At 40.9% G+C, this 25,403-nt stretch overlaps 1 protein-coding gene across 4 annotated transcripts in view; it reads right to left on the bottom strand.

Annotated features, from left to right (window-relative positions):
• Window positions 1-25,403, bottom strand: part of tpst1 (tyrosylprotein sulfotransferase 1) — a 52,753-nt gene that overhangs the window by 22,161 nt on the left and 5,189 nt on the right. For 2 of the 4 annotated variants that reach the window (XM_073487807.1, XM_073487790.1), the window contains exon 2: window positions 12,641-13,676. In XM_073487807.1, coding sequence (XP_073343908.1) covers window positions 12,641-13,497 — 857 coding nt within the window. In that variant the 5' untranslated portion in view covers window positions 13,498-13,676. Of the gene's footprint in view, window positions 1-12,640; window positions 13,677-25,403 lie in introns of those variants that run through there. The other 2 variants (XM_073487816.1, XM_073487799.1) reach the window with 1 other exon arrangement.

Below are 25,403 nucleotides of genomic sequence, written 5' to 3' on the forward strand. Positions count from 1 at the left end.
GACATCTAATGCTGATCACTGCTGTAGGTGAATACGTACCCTACATGCAAACTGGCTGATGTAATCAGTCTTGCCAACCAAACAAAACAGTCCTAGTTGAACAGTGAGACGTCCTTTCAAGTAGTACCACCATTACAAATCTAAAATGTAGTCTTAGCTTACTATGCTGTTTTATGTAGAGCTATAATGATGAATCCATTAGACGATGCACAGAATATTTTTTGATTATCATTTAATCATTTCAATAATTTTCAATGAAAAATGACTATCTGATTCCAGCTTCTCCAATGTCACAATTTGCTACTTATCTTTCTTAAATGTTTGTAATTTTAACATCTATGTACTTTGAATTATTTGTTGGACACAGAAAGCTGAAAAATAACTTTGTTCTTGTGGAGAGAACCATCTGGCAGGGATTTGAAGCTGAACTTGCCATTCAAAAGAGCCTTTTCTTTATCCATTTCTGCTCAAGGAGATTTGTTTCTCTTGACATCCACAATGTTACTGCTGCATCGCTTCCTGATTTCCCAAACTATGCGGGGTGCCGAGGGTCATAACGTACAAGTTCATTGCGCCTCAAAAAATTAACGGGGTTAAGAGGAATTTGCACTAACGCATTATTATCGCGTTAACATTGACAGCCCTATTTATTTTATGCACAAAATTACATGTATTTTCCATCAACAGAGCAGATGATACCTGACTAGAATTATGCAACATGAGTACTGCACATGTGTTTTGCAAGGATTCTAATCTGACTTTATTGGTTTGTTTTGGTTAATTCCTGCCAGTGGCCAATTCACTCTAACTAGGTGAAGGTGGAAGATACTGTACAGCTGAAGGTTTCAGTAAACTGAGGATGTGTGATGCAGGAGTAGACTGTGTCCTGACACCATTCTTCTGTGTGAAATAAAGCACTTAGACATCTACAGAGAAATACAGGGGAACAGGTGCAATGCATACACTTGCCCTAACTGTTTTTATTTTAACTGTTATAGTGTCTGGAATGGTCACTTCAGGAGGACCTTCATGTGATAACTTTCTAATCAATTAAACTGTAATTCCTTTATGGTATACAGTACATAGTAACAGTATGTTTAAATCAAGCATAATCACAAACGTCGCTTGTTGTGTCCTCAATGTTTGTTTTTTGTCAGTCAGAGAAAAGAAAAAGAGAAAATTAACCACTTCAGCTTACATTGGAGGTATCATGTTAAGTTTCCTTGTAAACAAACTAATGTTATATTGACATACATGTTTACTTGTTAGTGGCCTCTTCCCTGTCTTTGCAGGTGCTTTGTTGCATATCTTGGCATGTTATTGCCATCTGCAGATATGAAGGATAGTGTGACATCATTGGCAGGAATGTGTATCGTGTGCATGCGAGAAACAAAACAAGTTCCCACTCATGGAAACAAAATACTCTAAGCCAACTAAAACTCTACAGGGAACCTTTAAGAAAGGTAGAAAAATACTTATATTCACTGATAACAGCTATACAGTTGCCCACTTGTGGTAATAATCTAGTGAGTTAGGTCTGTGGTATGACAATGTAAAGGTCTTGACATCTGACTCATCATTACCTTTAATGCTACCATTGAGAGCTGTGCTTTGTACTGTAGCTAACTGCACTAACTTTAGCTGCTAACAAAGCACTGCTAATTCAGAGATAAACACATTTAATTTCCTATAAATTCTTCACAATAGACATGTTTTGGTTATTTAAAAGCTCTTATTATGAAGCATGGTTTCCCATCATCAATCTGAACCCACACTGCTGAACAAGTGACTCACACACACTCTTCTTCTCGGCTGTAAACGTAATGTGACAAAAAAACCTTTCTGTCCGTCACATGACCACTTCCCTTCAGGCTGATGCTCTTAATGGCCTTCAGCTTGTCAATTATTCATTGCTGGCCCTACTTTACCCAAGGTGGTGTTCTGTATCACCAATGGCTGATAAGAGAGAATCAGATAGAGACATCAAGATCCCAAATAGGATGGAGCGATAGGGAGGAGGGATGAAATGGCTCTCTGTTCTGGGATAAGTAATGGAGCAACTCACTCAGCTAGGCAGGGTCTCCACTAAATCAAGGCCAAGTATTTGTTATTATATGTTAATGCTCAGACAAGGTCCCGCTGTGGGGCCTGGTTGCCCACTGATTGAGATTTTCATGAAGATAGAGACCTGAAGCTCCGGGATTGTGGAGAGCAAAGAGTGCTGGTGGTTGTAAAGGGCAAGAGGCATTTTCTGCCAGGTGTCATGGGGGTTGACTTTAATGCACTGTGGGTAAAGTACTTAAGAGGAGGTGTGGCAAAATGTTTGTGATGGTAAAAGGTAGTTGTGCTGCCCCTAGGGCTACTTGTGGAAGGCCTCTTCCTACATCAAACTGTATCAGGACCCATTTAGGGGAGAGGTAGGATGCTAGACCAAAGGCTGTAATAGCAGACATGTAGTCTGTGTATGGAATAAAAACAGAACACAACGCACACAGAGTGGAAACCTTTACTACACTATACTGACTACATTACTATACACACATATAGTACAGTTACTTCTATGCATTGAGTTCCAGCCTAGAACTGAAGTGTGTCAATCATTGACATCATGGAGTCTTGGTAATCAAGAAAAAGACATTTTGCACAAACCAAAATTTGACATTTTCTGTTTAGGGGCCTTATTAACATCCAATATCCAAGCTGCGACTCGCTACATGAGGTAAGTTTCTCTTGTTTTAATTTGACATGTTGAACCGATGGATGAGCACTTTGTTTCTCAAAAGCCCTCAAAATGGAGTCCTTCTTTAAGTGTTCAAGCAGCCTCTCACTGCAGATTCAGACCAGAGTAATAACTAATGTCCTAGTGTTTATGGCTGTGGATAAGTGACCATACTCGGCCAGAGAGAAAACAGTATTTAAGCATATGGTTCAAGTGTTTGTGCCCCGCTACAATGTGCCTTCACATGTGCATTTTAGTCATTCGGTTGCACTGCCTTGTATAACCAAGAGCAAGCTACAGTTGTTCAGGAATCATTACAGGTAAGAGCCCTACAACGGAACATTACTGATATTTGTGTTACTCATTTTTTCATTATGATCATATGTCAGCATCATAAATCTTATCGTTACAGTGAGAATTATAGGGTCACATCATAACAACTCACCTCGGCCCTCCTAGTTCATGTTATCTTGACATGGCATTTTTGTTAATTTCTCATGGAATGATGCATGGATCCTGATGAAATCAATAATGTGTATTTTTGTGGGTGGTATCTATTAGTGAGTACAAAAGGGGACTCTTGGGCCCTGGCGAAGGTATGCAGTCTATTGAGTGCCATTCTAGTTCTTACTGTTTTTCTTACCAAACTGTTATCACACAACTGAGGAACACAGTCGGCCTAATGGCAGCAAACTGAAAGAAATTCAGTGCTAAGTAGCAACTATGTGAGGTCATTCCAATAGTGATTCTGTTTTGGTCTGGAAATCCCTTTTATCTAAAAAGGTATCTTGGACCTTGTCCCTGTCTGTGGCTGTTAACGGTGGACTGTTTGATGTAGACATGCTGGACAAAGCAGTGTCTCCATGCCTATCCTCAGCTTGGCTCAGAGGACTCTGGTTAAGGTTCACATTCATTAATATTTGATGGGAATCAATTTGGGGAGGAGTGTCGTGTACACTAATTGACCACAGATCTGAGTCTGGACCCCAAAGAGCTCTTATCACTACCCCACACTGTGTGGAGATTTAGTACATTTTGGCTTCATGTTTGATTTTCTATCTCAAGAGGTGTAGCATTGTATAATTGTGCAAGTAACAAGGTTAAAATATGCATCCCTGTTTTACTCAAACATGACGCCCAAACAAGATTTCCCAATGTCTGGACACTACTGATGATAAAGGGTGTTATGAGAGACAAGGACATTGTGGCCTTTCACTGAAACTCAAGAGTCTTTAGCATTGAGTCGTAGCAGTCCAGTGCTGTGGTAGCATGGCTGAACAGCACTTCAGAGTCGCCATGGTGTCTCGAGTTGAACCACAACACGCCTGAAAGCATTCTTAAGATGAGCTTTTAAGTTAAGTTTAAATAAACTAATATTACAAGGATTTTATCCAAATTCAACACTAAATCCTACTTTCAATGACTACTGCAGTCTCAAAAATATTCAACCCCCTGAATAGAATTCTTCATAAGAGACACATTTGCAAATCAGATGTGGTCTCAAGCACACCTGATGCAACCAATCAAGGGCTTCATTAGTTGCATCAGGTGTGCTTGAGATAGAACACCTCAAATACCTGGACTGTTGATGGTGACATTGGTGATTTTATTGCATATTAGAAATATGGCTAAGTCAAGAGAATTGTCCAAAACATTCAGAGAAGAGATCATTGCCTTGCAAAAACAAGGAAAAGGATACAAAAAGATAGCAAAGGCACTGAATGTTCCTAGAGATACAGTTGGAAGCATAGTTCGCAAGTTTAAAATTAAAGGAACTAGGGCTGCTCGATAATGGAAAAAATCATAATCACGATTATTTTGGTCAATATTGAAATCACGATTATTTAAACGATTATTTTTGAGTTTGGAAACATGATGCATTTATTCAGCATTTCTCTCAAAAAAATACACGAAATGTTCAAATCGAAAAATACAAAATGTTCAAATCGAAAATAATGTACAAATATGTATCCAACTGTTCTGCAATTTCTATAAAACTTTTAATGAATAAAATAAATATACTTAGAAAATCAAATAAGACAAACGATTGGGTGCATATCTTTAGCTATAAAGTATCCAATGGCAGCTGTTATTTTCTTGTGCCTGTCCGAATTTGACGGTTAAGGAATCGCATTATACAGTGTGTCTGAGATTGGTGTCTGACGCGCAGTATTGGCGAACTGAACCAGTGTGAACGGATAAGCCGGTGGCGCGGAGCGGGGGCGTGTCGATCTGATGGTGTTCACTGTCTGATAACTGAACAGGTCCTTCACTCAACAAAATAGAGAAATGTCCCACAAAGCAACGTTACAGGACCAAACAACAGTATCGTAGTAACTGGTCGTGTCTTTGGCAACTTATATGAGGAAAAAAATACCACAGTTATACGTGAAGTGTCTGTCCGACCGACTCTTCGTCACATTTCTGCCCGAAAAACAGCGTCTGTCCCCGGCAAAAACCTTAAACTCACCATGCGCATCTCTTTCAGAAAATCTCTAGGCTTACTGTACAACGAAAAATGCCAAATAAATCGTTTCAATTCGATTATATTAGTTTGGAGATCGTTTGACCCAAAAATCGAAATCACGATCAAAATTCGATTAATTGCACAGCCCTAAAAGGAACAGTGGCTACACTACCTGGAGGAAGCTACCAACGGCTGCCACCAGAGTCCTGAGGAGGCAGGTGGTCAAAAACCCTCGACTGACTGCAAAAGACCTGCAGCAAGACTTGGTGGCAGCAGGCACTGAGGTTTCAGTTTCCACAGTAAGGTGCATACTAAACGCTTTAGGGCTCCATGACCGAACTCCAAGACGTACACCACTACTGACCCAAAAGCACAAGAAAAGTCAATTTTGCTCAAAACTATATAAATAAGTCAAAGAGGTTTTGGGATTCTGTTCTGTGGAGCGATGAAAAAAAACTGGAACTTTTCGGGCCTATGGATCAGCGGTATGTGTGGAGGAGGAAGAATGAAGCGTACGCTGAAAAAAACACCCTGCCTACAGTGAAGCATGGCGGTGGCTCAGTGATGCTCTGGGGCTGCTTCGCTTCCTCTGGCACTGGAAACCTGCAGTGTGTGGAGGGCAAGATGGATTCAATCAAGTATCAGGAAATCCTGGGAGAAAATGCCATCTGTGAGGAAGCTGAAGCTTGGGCGTCATTGGACCTTCCAACAGGACAGTGATCCCAAGCATACCTCAAAGTCCACCAAGGCTTGGTTTCAGAAGAAGTCCTGGAAGACACTAAAGTGGCCATCATAGTCGCCTGACTTTAACCCCATTGAATCCCCTGAAATTGATCCCTGAGACAGAATCCCAGAGCTTTGACGTCACTAGAGAATGGCTACAAAAAAAAAAAAAAAAAAAAAAAAATCACATTCCTCATTAAGGAAGAATTATTTATCATTGTAGTGGTGTATTGAGGTTTGTCAAAGTACTCACTTCTAGTATCAGTTAAATGTTTGCTTACCGCTCTTGTGAAAATGCAGTTAACTTAACTTGGATATTGTTTTCACTAGCCCTTTTCACACAGAGACGCCGCATTATGGCCACAGTGGCGGTTCACCAATTCTTCGCCGTTGGTTGTTCACACAGAACCAAGCAGCTCTGGCGTAAAAGACGAACCAGAGTGTAATTCACACAGAAAGCCGGCGCCGCGGCTCCAAAAGAGGCGTGACGATACACGTCATGGTGATGATCCCCGGTGTTTACCTGTTAATCTAAACATGTACACACTGACTGTTTATAATCATATGGATGCTGTTATAATGTGTTGTGATTGAGACCCTGACCCACCATACATCCTGGAAAGTGACAAAGTTACGTTTTTCTCTAAATTACATAATTACATAATCGCCATCAGTAAACAGGATGTTGTCTGACTCTGTCACTTGCGGGGAGGGATGCTGTTTTCTGGGGGAAAGTTCACTGAAGTCTCGGTGGAGGGCTGACCGACGTGGTGACCGTCACGGTGACTGTGACAAACAGTTGGTGAGTTAAAGTTTTTTGCCAGGGACAGACGCTGTTTTTCGGGCAGAAATGTGAAGAAGAGTCAGTAGGACCGACAGGCTGACAGACACTTCTCCACATATAACCGCGGTATTTTTTTCCTCATATAAGTTGCCAAAGACACAACCAGTTACTACGTTACTGTTGTTTGGTCCTGTAACGTTGCTTTGTGGGACATTTCTCTATATTTTGTTGAGTGAAGGACCTGTTTAGTTATCAGACAGTGAACACCATCAGATTGACACGCCCCCGCTCTGTGCCGCCGGCTTATCCGTTCACACTGGTTCAGTTCGCCAATAATGCACCTCTAAAACTACCTCCGGAGGCGCATCAGAGACGGAGGGAAATTTCACCCCTCGCCGCATCTGAAACTTTGACACAGAGGCGGATGCGGAGAATTGGCGCAGGATCCCCGCATGCAAACAGCAGTGTGAATGGGGCTACTCTCTTCATCAGTGGTAGGCAAACTGGGTCACATTAACCAAATCCCACTCTCGAACCAAAATACTTGGCCCCCTGATGACAGAAACTGATGAAGATAAAAAACAAGTTCAAGGCTCATGTAAATTCAAATAAATACTACCTACTAGTATCATGTAAAGAGAAGCGTGCACAGGGTTTCCTCCAGGATTTTTTTAAACCGTGGGGGAGGTCTGCCCGGGTGGAAGAGGGGGGGTGACAACGACGACGACAACATGAATTTTGAAATGTGAAATTATGACTATTTCAAACTGAATGTTTTTCTAAATACATTATTTACTATAGGGTTTCCGGTACATGAATTGAAAATAATAATTGAAAATAGGATCTTGCAGTATCACTAGGCCAAAACAACAAACACAACAACAACAAATTAAAGATATATTTCAATAACTAAACTAGTCTATACTGAAACGTTAGGAATATTTAAATATTACACTTATCACGGTACACATCATTATCATTTCTATTGACTTGAGGGAATAACATCACGATAATAAATCAAGAACATTGAGCCTCTCCTTTATGTAACGTTACCTGACTCTCTTCCTCTGGAACCTTTCTCTTCTTTTGAAAATAGTTTAATATACTCATCTGAAAATGTAACCAGAAAAGAGTCATGGCAGAAAATGACCTGGGCATTACCTAAGCTAACGTTATGTCGTGCTGTTCAAAACGTGTATCTGAAACGTAACGGGTTTCCTCTATCAATAGAAAATTAAGTTTTACAGTTAAAAATTAATCTACAACAAAATAATATCTCTCTCTACTGTATAACCAAAGACTCGACATGCTTTATTAGGCCTAAAGTAATCTCTCTTTAACAAGTGTCAATGGTACAAAAATAAAATAAAAATAAAAATCTCTCTGAAATAATGATAGAAATAATGCGTATCCTGTATTAACCAATCAATAACACATTTATCCCGACCAGTGATGCTAATCTGACCACTTTTTTCAGTAATCAGATTAAAGTTATTTATTCAAGTCACCGTGTGTCACTATTATTTGTGTCATTTTCCTTAGTAAAAATATATATTTTTGCTTTCTTCTTGCGTCTCGGGGAGTGATGTCACATATGCGACAAGTCACGTTTTCAGCATGAGGACAACTCACGTGTAACACCACGCAGCAACACAAACACATCAACAATGGAGGGAGGTGAGAGATGCGCGTTATCGAGCTGGAAATACAGTCACTATTTTGAGTTCGTGTCAGCTAAAGATGAGAATATTAAGGTTCGTTGTACACTCTGTGCTGGCGACAAAGTACTGTCAAGCTTCAAAAACACAACGTCAAATTTGAAGAAACATTTGGAGTCGCAGCACAGCACAGTTAAGTTTACAGAGCAAGCCCCACCAGGTGGTGTTAAGCAGAGAGCTGCGAGCAAAGCAACGGCCTCGACTTCTGCAGGAGGTCCCCCACCTCCCAAACAACAAAAGCTGGACTTCTGCAGGAGGTCCCCCACCTCCTAAACAACAAAAGCTGGACTTCTGCAGGAGGTCCCCCACCTCCCAAACAACAGAAGCTGGACTTCTGCAGGAGGTCCCCCACCTCCCAAACAACAAAAGCTGGACTTCGGTGCTAAACAAGTAAGTGGGGGAGAGTTGAAGAAGTTGGTCGGGCGATATGTTGTAGAGGAAATGCTGCCCTTAAACGTGGTTGACTCGAAAGTAACTTGTAATCTAACTTAGTTACTTTTAAAAACAAGTAATCAGTAAAGTAACTAAGTTACTTTTTAAAGGAGTAACCAGTAATCAGATTACTTTTTCAAGGTAACTGTGGCAACACTGATCCCGACTCAGGATTTTTTCTGTAGCCTAATCCATCTATAACATTAGGGTCGTTTTCACGGGTTTGAACAAATCTGTATCAAATATAACCTAGCTTAGGTACCTTTCCTTCACCCTTTTCTCTCCCTCCACGTCGGACTGTCGTCTCTACTCTCTTCGTCTTTCGCGCGCCGCAGCCAGACAGGCAGGTGGTGACTCCGGTGTTGGTTTTTCAAAATAAGGGTATTTGCAGCGTAGCGTCACATTTCATGAAAAACACCATGTTTTGTGCCAAAATTCACATTTCATACAATAATTTACATTAACATAAACATAAAACAACATAAAAACAAGGTAAAAAAAACCCAAAAACATTATTCTGAAGGTGTGGCGGCTTTTATTTTGCCGTGGTGGTGCGCCACAATCAATTACATGTAGAGGAAACCCTGGTGCAAATCAAGACCATTATGCCTTCCTCTGAAGTGCAGAACAGTGTATAGTGCTGAAAAGAAGTCAAATAACAGGTGAATAACACAAATGTATAATATAAAAACTCCATATAAATGAAAAAGGTACAGTAATTCCATGGTTTTAGCCTGCTTGACCACAAGGGATTTGTTACAAACCCAAAGAAGAAGCAATCAAATTTTGTCCAATTGCTAATAAAATAAATTACTTTAAAAATGTGCTACTTTGGCTCTGATGCAGCATCCTCTGTCTGCAGTCACCACTCTGTGGTTTCATTCCATGTCCGACCCACAACACATTAGTGTTGTTACACTACTAGTAACCAAACTAAAGTTATCAAATGAATGTAGTGGAGTGAAAGTATAAATAGCAGAGAATGGAAATACTCAAAGTACCTAAAAAAAAAAAAAGTACAGTACTTAAAAAAAGTGTGCTTAGATACATTCCATCAATGGTTTTTGACAAATTTTTACTCCAAATGTACATATATCTGTTCCAAATATCGCTTATCAGTCTCCTTTATTACTAATAATCAGTAGCCAGATCAGCCTTGACAAAACCATATCAGTTAATCCCTAATACTGATGGATCATGTCTATGTAGGAGGCATAGCGTGAGCAGCACATTAGCAAAGCAGTAGCAGCAGCTTCAGTGATCCATCTATGTCTACACAAGACATAGTATTTAATGTAGGTTTGTGTTTTGGCAGCGCTCAGAGCCAATCAATCAATGTTACGTGTGTAAAAGAAGAAAAAAGTCTTCAAGTGTTAAAATTTGCTTCAGTTTTGTCTAGCCAACGGTCCAAAACTAGCATATATTTACACTGTGGAAGCTGCAAACAGAGAATATTTGGAATTTTGGTAAAAAGAACGGCCAAAACAAATAACTGATCAACAAAAAAAATTCTCATTAATTTTCTGTTGATTGACTTATCAATTTATCAAATAATCCTTGCAGCTTTACTTGAATTCAACAATCACTGAATGATCCAATGTGTGTTGTGTGGGGTAATTTACATCCCAGTGCGATGTATACCTTTGTGTATGTGAGTCCATTTTGGCAAAATTAATATAAACATATGTTGATTATCTATGTATTTGTTTGTTTGTTTGTTTGTTTGTTTGTTTGTTTGAGAAGGGCAGTGTAGTAACAGTGTTAGCCCTCACTCACTCACTCACTCAGGGGAAACATGACATCTGCCCATGGATACAATCCTGTTTTATAAATCAATGTTATTCTTAAATGAATTACTATTATTATATAGTTTTACACCATGCCTGTAAGACTCTGGCCCACAACTGAAATGAAATGCTGACCTCTGCTCTACATCATCCCTGCTGCCTCTTTATCTCTTCCCATAGTCCAACAGATCCAAGTCATGAAACGCAAAAGGCAAACAGAAGGAAAGATAAATGAAATATGTAGCCAATTACAAATTTCCAACCTGAGGAAGGAAATCTACCCTCACTGTTCACTACAGAGGAAGTGGGATGAGTTCTTAAAGAAGTGCAGTAAAGGCTAAAGGCATTTGGAGGAAAACTGCTCAATGAATGCAAAGCTTTTTAATAAAAACCATGAGCGTTTTTATATGCAGACAATAACAAAACGTGAACCAAATGTCTCCAGAGGATATGGTGAGTGTTCTGGTGCTACGTGGCAGGAAAAGGGTGGTAGCAGAGAGGGGGCAGACAGAAGCAAGGAATGAGGTTGCACCCCTTCAGCGTTTCCTCAACGACTTCCAGAGGCCAACCTCCCAAATCACTGAAATCAAAACAACTCTGACACCAGGCAGGGACATTAGGAAAACCTGTGCACAGTACAGTAGTGCAGACATAATCTCATGTGTTTTAAGTCACTAATGAGTAGGTTCCTTGCTGTGCACAGCAGTATGATGTTTAATTTTCAAATGAAATGTAATGATGGAAAGTCTGGAGACTGTGAAAACATGGGAAGGATATATTTCAAGGCCAGAGGTGCCGTTTATTTTCAAGGCCCACAGGAACTGAGATTAAATAGAAAGTGATACCTACAACTTGACAGCCTGCTAACTACATGTCATTTTTCTCCATGCTAATAGTCAATCCATATTTTCTGTCCCCTCCCTGCCAAGTAGTCTGAAGCAAAGTAGGCATGGGCATGTTTCAGCCTATTTCAACTGCACTGGGAGTTTAGAGTATGGCAGGCCCAGCCTCGCATGTGAAGCATGTGTGGCTGGCACAAATCACAATTTCTTACAACAGCAAATATTTATTTAACCACCATTACATCAGCGATGAGCTAGTTCATGAATCTGCAGTGGAAACATCTAGTATAAATGAAGCCTTTGCTCATTCTCAGCATCAACACTGGATATATTTGTTTCCTGACACTGCATTCCAAACAGGTTCAGTGTCCAAATGTCAAGGAACCTCAGACACAAAAATAAGTGAAAATGAGTCACAGCATGACACAGTTGATGGATGGTGATTCAGTCTGTGATTCACTGTGAGTAACGACTTTAGGGTGCTGGATGTAAACGTACAGTGGTTGACCCCCATTTTACAAGGTAGTGCACTCAACACTAATACAACAAAAAAGAAAGAAACAGAGGATAATGGAGCCATTTCAGCTTGGGGGAACTGCTTAACGAGAAAATGTTCTTGAAAGGCATCATGATGGCCTATGCTGTAATTACTGTGAAATTAAAGAGTTCTGTCTGGACTTAACAACATGGGCAAGTCTCTCCCACAGCTACAAACAAGACAGATCAAAGACACAGTGACAATAGACAGAGTGGTGTTTAACTCTATGGCTAAAATTACGACAATTATAGTGCAAACAATGAAACGTAAAAGTTCAACTAAACTTGACTTCTCAGTCTACAGATTCCATCTACTTAAACAGACACTGATAATTCACAATCTTTCTTCAGAAGGTCCTCCTTTTTTTTCCCAGGGTTGCATTACCTGTCCTGCTCCGCTTCTCACTGGCTTGTACTTGTTGCTTTCTTTGGCTGGGTTGGTTAGGTTTTGGTATGAGGAGCTTGTTAGAGTTGGGGTAAAATTATCAGGGTTAGCCAATCAGAGGCAGAGTAGGGCGGGTCATGGCTTTCCCCAATTTTAAAGTATGAGTACAGAACAAGAGAACATGCTTGGGGTTTGGTCTAGGGAAAGGAAAGAGGAAATGTTGTATGAGATGTCAGCATTACTTACTTGGAGAGGGACACTCCTCCAGCTTTCCCAATGAGCTCCTCATGGTGGAGGACGGCATCATTCCAAGGAATGTCAAGGAATTTCAGCAGTGTCCTCATCCATTTCTCAGGATGAAGGACCAACTGTTCATAGTGCACAGGTAGACATTTGTCTGCTGCCTCCAGGCACTGAGTGTACATGGTCTCTATGGCCCGATTCCACTTGGTAAGACAGTCCCGGTAGCTGCCCAGGTCAAAACCAGCGATGGTCACCTTCCGTGAGATCATAGAGTGCACTGAAGCCCGGCCATCACGAATCATGAGAACAAACTTGGCACGTGGAAAGATCTTGGCCAGGTAGGAAAGTGACTTCAGAGCAAAAGGGTCCTTGTTACAGAGAAAGTTGGCAGGCTCTCCATGTTTAACAATGATTTCCAGCAAGAAGGCCTGCATGGCGGCGTCCAGCACCTCATCTGTAACACCGGCCTCATCCAGCCGCATCTTCTCCCGGCCTGAGCGACTCCACATCTGCTTCATGGCTAAAATACGTGGGATGACGCGGGTTTCTTCTCCACAGCGCACCTCGGGGTGGGCATCCAGCATGGCTCGCATTAGCGTGGTTCCACTGCGAGGCACCCCACCGATGAAGATGAGTGGCATGTCTTTGTTGTAAACAAAAGGCGTGCTGAGATTCTGGCCTGTCCGTAAGGTGGTCCGCATGCTGCCCCCCAGTGCTGACAGAGGCAGGATCCCACCCGGCTGGCTGCGTTCCTCAATACGATGGTGGCACTCCATGGCATGGCGGCCCAGGTAGAAGACTGTGACCGAACTGACGACCAGACAGGCCACCAGCAAGTTCTGTTTCAGCTTGCCAATCATGTTGCGGGCCACAGACGGGAGAAGACAATATCACCACGGGGCAATTTACGGGAGGGGTCTGGGAATAGGGAACTGAAGGGTAAGAAAGGTTCCCACCCTTTACGGTTGTTTGCTGGGAACCGGGCATGGATCGAGCTCCCTTGTGCAAAGCAGGCGCCGAGTCCCCAGCTCCATGAGGCCTGCATTGTGGCACAAAACAGAGAAGGCACAATTGGTTCTGATACATCAGGGCAACATTCATCAAGAAAAGGTAGTAACAAAACCTAATCAAAAGTAGCATTTCATGTCCCAGATTTTACCACATCTCATTATATGACAGGCATTTTGAACTCAGGCCAACATTACTTTGCTTTTTTTTTATTATTATTATTCACAGAGAAGCCTTGAATCACAAAACTGACAGATAATGGCTTCAAACACAATTATGACAACAGAGCCACCAGAAAAGCTAAATAAACTCTGTCACACAGACATTTTATGAAGAGTTAGTGGGTAGAATTGAATACCCACTGAAAGATAAATGACTAAGACTCTCTGCTGACAAGAGACTTGAGAATGTAGGGGGAAAAAACATGAATTTAACTAAAGATAGCTCTATTTTCCATATTTTAGATCACTTTGACCCTCTGGTAGCACATCATCTGTGACATTTCGCCTTCAGCCTCTAATTATCACATGCATGCCCACAAACTCATTCTGTAGACAGGGCAATGTGTACTTGCACAACAAACCCACACAGACAGACACTTCCTGAACATAAATTCTACACAGCGCAGTGGGCTGGCTTACAGCTTTTCCATTGCTGTTGGGAAGTAAAAGCTTGTTGGAGGGTTTTCTCCATGCTGGCCCTGCAGACACAGCCACCTTCCTGAACAAATGGCCTGGCTGGGAGAGTAGGGGGTGAAGAACGAGAGCAAGCCTGGCCTGCTGGTTTCTTGTTAGGTCAGCCTGACCTGGATCAAAATACTGGAAATAGTGGTGGGTAGTGAGTCATCTACAACCCTATTACCTTTGACCTTTAGCAACCAGTGTGAGCTGCAGGAACACTGTTAGAACTTATCTTCAACTATGAGACACTGAGAGATTCAATTGAAATATCAAAGCTGAAACACACAGAGGATGCCAAAGCACCTGGCCAAGTAATCATTGTTGGTCAATTTCCAAGTACATGCATTTCTAATTGGAGAAAAGGGGATACTTACAAATCCACATATTTAAAATTAGTTGACTAATTGTGAAGAAAAGGCTGCAAACTTTCTTACTACACAGTTCAGAGTCAACAGAAATGCTGGCAGTTCTGTGATGCTCTTAGACACAGCTATTATTTAGGCACAATCCTAATGTCAGTATGCTAACATGCTCTGAGTGATGATGCTAACATGCCGATGTTTAGCAAGTATATTTTAAACTGTGTTCACCACCTTAGGATAGCATATTTGCTAATTAGCACTAACACACGGAGTAAAGTTTAGGCCGAAACGGATGTCACTAGTTTGGTCATATACAGTACCATTGATCTGGACAAATTATCGTGGCTCCAGACGGTAAGTGATAAATGTTTGTATCAAATTTGATGGCAATCCATCCATGAGTTGTTCAGACATTTCGATTCAAAGCACTAACAACAAGAATGCTTGGAGAATCACTGAAAACTTGTTGGGTAAAATTAGGGATGGGTCGATACCACTTTTTCATGTCAGAGTTTTTATTTTTAGGTCTCGCCTGGCCCTACCTGAATCACTTATATGCATACCGATTAATTCATAGAACTCATTGAAACAGGGCTGAAATGCTGTATGCATGGTTTGTGTGCAAATGTTTTAACCACACAATCATAACAAGGAAATCCAGTCAACTTATTTGCTCTGCTGTCTGTTTACACACGTTCCACATCATCATGAACCTGGTGGTTAACAGGCTCTGTCAGCATTGTCCTGCCACAGCAGGGACTCTGACACCAGTATGTCACAGACTGCTGTTCATCACAGCAGAGCAATGAATCCTGTGTAGCTGACTTCCCCTTCATGGTATCTAAGAGACTTGGATGCATCTTAGTTGGAGCAGAGCACAACAGAATGATGCAAAACACATCTTTGTTTGATATCATGTTTTCAAGTCTCAAGTTTTAATTATCAAATTCGTTCCTTCCCAGTATTTAATGTCCTGGGACTATGTGGAAGTCTGACGATGCATGGGGAGCTTCACATTCAGCTATGTTTAGAAATGCTTTTCAGAGTACAGCTTTGGCAAGCAGAAACTGCTGACGAAGGCAGCAATCAACAATTTCCATCTGTGCCCAGCCCTGACAAAACCACACACAAAACTTGAAGAAATGAGTATGTTAAACAGAAATGAAGAAGACACTGCTACTACTTCCAAAGACTGCAGGTTTTGATGATGATGGTATCACAGAAATTCAAGAGGAGGATTTACCTAATATCGTAAAAAGCTATTGCATCCATCATTATCTCCATTATGGTTTGCCAACATGGGAATCCCATAATCTAAATGCTATTGGAGAGGTTTGACCCACCCTGACATAATGCTTTGAGAATCACTGAATACTTGTTAGGGTAAAGATTCAGATATACAATTTCCTCTCTCAGATATCTGATCCAGTGATTTTGGCCGATATCGGACTGATACCTAGACTGAATGTCAGATTGACGCATCCCTAGGTAAAATAGACTGAATTCAAAGATACTGAATTTGGGGGGGATAGCTGTTGGCAGATCAAATCCAAAAATGCTGGTATTGATCATCGTCATCTTAAGAACCTTTTTCTAGAAATTAGACTTGGTATCAAAAAGAAAACTTCGTCAAAAAAAAAACAAGTTGAGCAACGTCAAAAAAAACGTCCTCAAAATTCAGCCATTATCTACTCACCACCATGCCAATGGAACGTCGGGTGAAGTTTGGTAAACATTATCCAAAAACATTTCCAGAGTGTCACAGCAAAACAGTGTTGCAGCATTCTCCTAAACAACTGAAGTAGATAGGGACTTGCTCTGGAAGCCACGAGATCCCAAATGAATTTGAAAAGATGTTATTTACTTCCTACCCTTTTTTAAGTTTTTTTCACTGTAGCTGCAAAGCTAAAAGATGGCGCGCACCCCATTTGATGTGGGTGCATGAGCTTGACGAGGTGCTCAGGGAGAAAATAACATCTTTTTAAATAAATTTGGGATCACTGGGCTTCAGTAGACTTGGATTATGCCAGACAAGCTGTAAAGAGCCATTTTATGTTTTTTATGTTGTTTTTTTTACATTTTGAAAGTGCCCAGCTGCTCCAGAAATATTTTGTAGACTACGTAACTTCATCCAGCCTTTGATCAGCATGGGGGCGAGTAGATAATGACTGAATTTTCATATTTGGGTGAACTTTTCCTTTAAGTCTCAGGTTTTGCACACAATCAGAAAAGTACAGTACAAAATATCCATATTTTAATTTTTTTTGTTGTCATTTCTTAGTCATGTTATATTTCTTTACGCACACATTATGCTCAATGAGTCAAATCTGCTCAACTTTAAAGGTGCAAAGTGCATCTCCTGGAGAAACAGGCCATGTAATCTTGTTTACATCTTAATTTCCAAAGAATTGCCAAATGAATAGAATGTTCCTGTTTCAAAGAGGGAACTGTACTGTATTTGAATCTGTTTAACCAGGTTGGCCCAGGGTAGGCCAATGCATCACTCTACCATCTGTTTCCCCTCCGACACCATGTTGCCAACTTCTTCTCAGTGGGTTACTCATGCCTAATGAGCCAAGTGGCTGTTGTTGCTTTTAAGCAAACATCCTCGACTGTTAACTGGTAGTTATACAAGTGAGGAGCGTTTCACAACAAAACATTACAGCTAATTCCTTGCATTAGCCTCCTTGTGAGAGGGAGCTCATGCAAGACTAAGCTGCAGATAAATGCTTCAAGTATTCCCCCTGCACTGTGACTGAGGAATGTAGAAAATGTGTAAATACTGTACAAAAGTCTTTACAGTGCAGCATCTGACAATGTTTATTTATTTCTTTTCCTGTCGTCTGGCTTTGTCTTTCTTCAAGCCCACCCACGCAATCTCACATCTCTGTCTTCTCCTTGGTGATTCAGTGTTACAGGGAGGGGGAAGTCACAAAGCATGCCAGACTGCCAACACCTTGGGTTTATTAGTGGGAGTGCAACAGGGGCCTGCTGTTTCCCCAAGGCTGCTGCAACTGCCCTTAAAGGGAAAGTCCAACTTCTGATTCACTTTTTGCAGTAAGATATGATCAATCTGTGAGGTTGAGTGCATGCCAGGTTTGTCTCACTGAGATTTAACATAATGACGTTCAAAGAAAACCTTACCAAAACAGCAACTGCTAAGAAAGATGCAGAGATAAGTAAACAAAAAAATTAAACAGTATGCTAAGTAACTGATGAAATATATGATCATTGATAATAGTGAACAGAACAGATAGTTTTGCAGGAAATGAAAGGAAGCAAAGTCAGTAAGTGAAAGAAGGTGAGAAAGACAGAGGTGGAAGGTGAGAAAAAAAACAACAGATGTGTCACCAATATCATCAGCACTATATAGCACTCTTCTTATACAATGAGTAACGTGTGCTTCATGTAAAAATACAGTTTGAATGAAAGTAGCAATATGTTGAAAGACTTTGTGAGTCTGATTGATTCAGTAATAAGCAAACAAATAATTCCAATAGAAAGTCTACATAAAAATGTGTAGAAATGTCCATATACGAGTGTGAACATTTAATACTTATAATTAAATCACTGCTGTTACTTATAAATTGTTAACCTTATGCTGGACAGAATTCCTCCAAAAACTCAGCAGGTACATTGTATTGTGGTCCAATGTTGCCACTTGCAGTGTGGCTGTTTTATCAGGGTTATTTCATGTATTTATGTCTTAAATCATTTTTACCTAACATCATTGATATACCTTTCAAAATCAAGGAAGGACAAAATGGAGAACGGCCTAAAGCTTTAAACTGTAGTGCCCTCAGAGGTAAAGTGTTACGAATGCCTGACTGATAAACTGCGGTTGAGAGTCAGAGCAGTGTCATGTTACACCTTACACCGGGCCTGAAATGTGTTTGTGTTAAATTAATTGAGGCTCTTCTCTCCTGTTACTGACATTGTATCCTTCTCACAGGATATTTTTCTCATTGATCTGTTAGGGGAAGCAGTGGAGGCTGAGGCTGCTCTCCATGGAGCAACGGTGAAACCAAACCACATCAACACTTAATAATGAGGGCGACTTTGCACCTCATGAAGCCCTGGTGAGAGAGGTCTGTGATACCGAGGAAGAAATGAAAATAACAGGAAACCAGGGTGTACAGCGGTTTCACTCACTTCTCAATTGTTTCCACTCTGACATTAATTGCGTGATAAAAAAGCCAGCCAGGTTAAAAGCTTTCATCAATTAAATGTTCCAATGATTGGTGGATGAATGATCACTCCATCTGTCATGTGCAGGGGAAAATCAGCTGCTGGGAGCAATCTGTCAAACACTGTCAGCAGCTCAACATTCAGTTGGTTGCCTCTGTCTCCTCTCATATAGACACAAACTAAAACCAAATGTTTGGCACCGAGTCAGGGTGCCTCACCTCCACCCTCACATTTATATATTGGCTCATCATACTATATCTGTAGAACTTTTCTCTAATGAGCCAGCACCAAGTATTTTATAAAATGTATAGGTGTAACTGAATTCTACATTAGGGCTGCATTAACTAGAAATTTTTAAATGTTATAGACTCTGACATTCTCCTAATTATAACATGTTTGCTCCATTGTTATTGCCGTTTTCATTTTTATTTTTTGTGATTCTTCTGTTTTCGTAAGGTGATATTTCAAAAGTGATGCTTGAGTAATGATTTCAGTTCAAAATGATATAAAACACAGAAAACCAGAGAACTCTCTTTCTCATTGGAGAAGCTGCAACCAGAGAAGGATTCTCATTTTTCACTAGTTTACTTAAAAAATGGCTATAACAATTAATAGATAAACTAAATAGATGGAGATAATTTTGATTGATCGACTCATCACTTCAGCTCTTATTCAGTTTTGCACAAGTATCCAAATATTAATTGATAAACAATCATTAAATTTGACAGTAAACTCTATCTTATTGTCCCTTAGTGGCCCATGTGCATATGAAAAGCTCTCATTAACAGCCCTCTAATATTGAAAACAAGCAGCCATCTGCAGCAAACAGTAAATTTATTTCCATTTCCTTCCATGTGATGACACATGATGGCAGAAATGCAGAATGAAAGGAACACAATGCAATTAGATAAAGCATTTTTACAATGATATTTGGAGAATTATATGAAGTTGTGGAAAGACATTGACCTGTTTGAAAGAGGATATTTTTCCCTGTCAGCAGCTTTGATCTGTGTCAACACTGGTGGACATGACATGACATGACAGGTGGATAAATGTTCCAGATTATATCTTAAAATATAGTCACTAACATGATAAGGAACTTGACAGGGCTAGTAATGTTTTAGTGGTCGTAACGTCTATAAAGATAATTGTGAGTACACTTTTAAAAACTCTGCAGCAACATCTTCAAATTGTTTCATTTGTCTGACCACCTGCAGCTCTAGAATTTTTTTCTGGTTTAATCCTAGTATGTGTCTGCCATTAAAATGCAACATTTATGAGTGAGGTTATGAATAGGTCTATAAAATAAGTTTGTTTCAAGCCAGGCTTCTGTGTCAATAGTAGCAAGTTTTACAAAGATGACAACTCAGTCAGCTGTCACTCTTCAATGTATTGACAATTTTTTCATGCAAAGGAGCTCATGGTAACTGGAACTCACTCACAAACTTACAGTCCGACGTTTAGCAGATAAGAGCATCTTCTCAAGACAGAATCACCATATTTCTTTGCCTGTAGATGGCGCACATTAGCAACATCTACATCTGCACTTGCTGATGCCGTTTCTGTTCTTGCCTGAAGGTAGCGTAGGCAATTTCAGTTGAAAAACTAAGTTACAGACTTACTGTCTGTAACTGCTGTTTCAGCTCCACAAGAAAACATATAATATGGGATGGGCTTGGTTTCTTGTAGGCCTGGGCAATATATCAATATTATTTTGTTATCGTGATATTGGACTATATTCTGTCTTACATTTAGCATATTGTTTTGCCATTTTATGTCGTGTTGTGGTTTCCTGGTTGTAAAGGCGGCATTACAGTAACATGATGTCATTTTTTTTCAAGGTATTTGGTTTAAAAATACTGTGATGTTTGATTTTGTCGCAAGTCCTAACATTTATGAAGTGCGTTTGGGGGGATTTTGAAATATCCAGTTATATATTGCATCAACCTTTGCATCAATGACATAATCTGCATTTCCACCAAGCAGTCCAGTTCAGTCTATTACAAATTACAACTTTTCTTTCTGCGTTTATATTGGCAGAAGTGGTGGATGGTACCAACAGAGCAACCCCATTACAGTCCATTTTTTCCATTTCTGTTTTCACCTGTCCGCTGAGGTTCCAGGAGAGCTGAGCCTCTACTAAAAGGTGAGGTTAAAACACTGCAGACCACTGATTAGTCAGAGACTCGGAGCAACACAATTATTCTCCTGACTGTGCTCTAATGTCCATTCCCCAAACATTCCTGTTTTTGTTTTGTTTGTTTTTTTAAAAAAACAAAACACATATGGAGAAAGAGAACACGAAACATTTGCTGTCCTCTATTGTGTTAGCATACTGAGTGTATGGTTAAGCAAGTGAGAGAGAGCAAGTGGCAGAAAAGTGACAGTGAAGTTGAGCAGAGCAGTGAGCTGTTAATTTGATAGTAACTAGCCCTTTTCACACAGACGCTGCATTATCGCGCAGCGGTGGTTCGCCAATTCTCCGCCGTTGGTTATTCACACATAGCCAAGCAGCTCCAGCGTAAAGACGAACCAGTGTGTAATTCACACAGAAAGTCGGCGCTGCTGCTCCAAAAGAGGCGTGGTGGTACACATCATGATGATGACGTGTGTGTTTTTTTCAACGTGTTTCCCCCGGGGTCCTCCTGTTTATGATCATATGGATGCAGTTGTTTTGTGATTGAGATCCTGACCCATCCTGGAAAGTGACAAAGTTAAGTTTTTCTCCAAATTACATAAAATACATAATCGCCATCAGTAAACAGGACGAGTCTGACTCTCTCACTCGTGGAGAGGGACGCTGTTTTCTGGGGGAAGGTTCACTGAAGTCTCGGTCTGGAGGGCTGACCGTCGCTGTGATTTTTTTCAAGACTAACTATAACAACACAATAGTGGAAGGAGAAAAACACATGGTGAGTTAAAGTTTTTTGCTGCGGACAGACGCTGTTTTTCGGGCAGAAATGTGACAAAGAGTCGGTCAGACAGAGATTTCCTCATATAAGTTGCCAAAGACACAACCAGTTACTACGTTACTGTTGTTTGGTCCTGTAACACTGCTTTGTGGGACATTTCTCTTCATTTTGTTGAGTGAAGGACTTGTATAGTTATCACACAGTGAACACCATCAGACCGACACGCCCACACTCCGCGCCGCCAGCTTATCCATTCACACTGGTTTGGTTCGCCAATGCTGCGCCTCTGATACTACCTCTGGAGGCGCATCAGAGGCGCAGCGAAATTTCACCCCTCGCCGCATCTGAGACTTTCACACAGATGAGGATGCGGAGAATTGGTGCAGGATCCCCGCACTCAAACAACAGTGTGAATGGGGCTACTGTTCAGTGTAGATTACAGTGTATCAGTTAATAAATGCTGCAGGTTTTCAAGACCAAGAAAAGTCTTGACTGCTGGTTCCCCAACTGCTGGAAAAGTGAATGTTAGCCCTGAAGCCCAGCTAACAACCCCACCAACAATTAAGAATACTGTCTGTGCTGAAAACACTAAACAGATCTATTTAGGCTTAGGTACAGGTTTCAAGGGTACTATAACAAAAGTGTTGATGGAAATGTGGCTTTCATGACCACACTTTCATCTAGGAAAGGATGGAGATTGGAATTTGGAGTGGTTTTAGTGCCATTGTCCTAGTTCATAAGTAAACACATTAGATTGGAAGGAAACTTCTATTTGTGATTTTTAAAAATACTCACTGTCACAGGAAAATTCTGGTTAAAGTAAAAGTAGCTTCCATCCAAAACATCAATTTTAGCACTAACTTTTGAATCAAACAAAAGACACCACAGTGGCCATTCCTGTGCGGTCCTGGTCTCCAACTGTCATTCTCTTACTGACAAATGATCCAGCCTTTATTAAGTTTCCAATCAGATCTGTGATCTGACATATTCCTGCAGGATCCATCAGCAGGACCGTGACCATTACTCTGTCTACAACCTCTGCCCCTCAGGCTCGGTCGTAAATCACATGCTATGAACAAACCCAATCAACCTCCAGCTAGATTCTATGACAGGGAGAAGAGATGTCTCTCTCCAGGCCATACAGACTCATTCCAGTCAGAGTGAAGTTATGAAGCAGCATGTGCCAACTAATCCAATCGTGTGTCTTTCTGCTTCTAATACATGTCGACTGGTCCTCTGCATCTGGGCACTATCTGCAGGGATTACAGGGAAAATAAACACTAGGGATGGGAGCAACCACGGTCGGCCTCCTCCCCCATTATTTGCGCAAACCTTGAGTCAACCTTCGGTTCCCGGGAGATTTCATCTGCTTACGCACCTGTCACACTGTTTATGACCTGCTGGGAGCTGGTCCGTGTGTGCAGAGTAGATGGTGCGCAATTAAAGCTGAGGCAATCTGACATTTCCTATTGAGACAGGAAAAACCCAGCCCCCTGGCAAGAGTCATATCCTTTAATGTTTGTTTAATCACTGTGCCTGTTGCAACGGAAAAATATTAATAATGTCTAATGTCAATTCCAATTGTATTAAACTCAAGATCTGGACCAAATTAATGAGGTGTTTAGAATGCAATGCTATGCCTCTTACCCTTTTTCCACATAAATGCCCACACAGAGACCCATGAAACCACATGAGGATGGGAAGTCTCCATGATTGAATAACACAGGGAGTGGTTGTCTTATTGAGACTTGCTAACAGCTTTAGATTACCTTGCGCAGAGACATCAGGACATTACACAAACGCCCTTGCTAAATGTTATTATATAGCAGGCTGCAAATGGCTGAACATGACTTATACTGTGATACTGCATCACAGGCTGTTCCATTATAAATGAAGCAGTGGGATCCTGAGCTTGGTTTTTGCAAATGCTGGCCTTTCAACTATTAGCTGCATAGTTTCAATCCTGCCTCTGACAAGAGCCTCTCAGTTGTGCCAGGGTGATTATGCAAAACTAGCACACGAACAACTGAATGTATCACGGGGGCAGCAGAAAACAGGCTGCTGATGTTAGGTTTTCAAACTTGCAAAAGACAACTGCACACAAACTTAAAAAGCTTTACCAAATCAAGAACATAGAGGGGCACCCCGGTAGCTCAGTTGGTAGAGCATGGGCCCCATGTACAGGCCTCAACTTTGTTAGTATTACTGCATACCCATTTAACTTACTCTTGGGAAAAAGCTGAAAACTAGCTAAAGCCTACAAAGACTGTTACCACCAAGATGGTGGAAGGAAGGAGGATAAAATAACCCGGGAATTCCACTGGTTGCATGTGCGTTGTGTAACGGCTCTGCTACAATTTTTGCTCCGTGGTCCATCGTCCAGCAACCCCTACCAGCTGCATTTTGAGTGCTGGACAGCTGGAGTTGGGAGACCAAAAAGTTATAGCGATAATTACAGAATCACACGGGACCGCAGTTATACATATGTGTTATAAACACAACAACAAACAGACAAAAGGTTAGTGTTCTGAACAGAAGGATTAGAAGAAGTGCTTAGATTTGTCTCATTTTGAGATTTTTGTGCTGGCGTCAACACAGAGTATTTTATTATGAAAATTAACCAGATGTTATGTTATTGTTACGTTGCCTGACTTGCCCTGTGCTGAATTTGGCTTAATTAATGCGCTGCGCTCCAGCATCTGGCAGAAATAGAAGCCTTGCGTATCTGCTACAGATGGGTCCGGACTGCCGGAGCTGCAATGGAGTATATACGCAATGCAGCGGAGCCAGTGGAAGTACACACATATAGACTAGAGTGAAACCTATTGGCTCCGCTGCCCTGGCAGATTGGAGATGGACCAAACAAGGATCTGGTGAAACTTAGGGGTAACAACGGAGTTTATACACTAGATGCTAGGAATAGAGCCATTTCGGCCTATCTGATTATTGTGGCCAATCCTCAGCTAATTTTAAAATGCACTACTTTAGCTCTGATACAGCTCCCTCTCTCTGTCCATAGTCTTTATCATCTCATCTTTACATACCACACACTTTATGATTTTATCTGCCAAATATCAAGACCAACTGACCCAGACTGAAGTAGACATGGTCCAGCTTGATTGTCACGCCCAACTCACATTTATAAATCGGCTCATTGTGTGTCCCAGTCTTTCCAATATGAACAGAATATCAAAACATCATGTATGAGAAACATCAAATTTGTCACTCTCTATATACTAATAAAAAGAAACAGCAAGATTTGGGTTGGGACAAAAATTAAATGAATGAATTCTTGTTTAAGAAGGTGCACATAAAGGTCTCTGTTGATCTACACAGAGAAGGGTGCTGTAGGTAACTGTAGGTCACAGAGGCCCAGGGATCAGCTGATGCACACACCTCCCAAAACTCAATAACGCACTGTGGGGCCCAGCACATCAAACAAGTTGACTGGTTGATCTTACTTCCTGTCAGGAGACAGGTTTGAAACTGGAATTGAGCATGCTGATGTTATACTATCCAGCAGGTATAGAGGGGAACAGACACAAGAACATCTCTAAATTACAACTATGCACATTTGTTAATGTGTAGACGGAGAAGCATGGTCCAGACTTGAAAA

This window comes from Pagrus major, chromosome 2 (assembly GCF_040436345.1).
Source record: "Pagrus major chromosome 2, Pma_NU_1.0".
NCBI classification, from domain to species: Eukaryota; Metazoa; Chordata; class Actinopteri; order Spariformes; family Sparidae; genus Pagrus; species Pagrus major.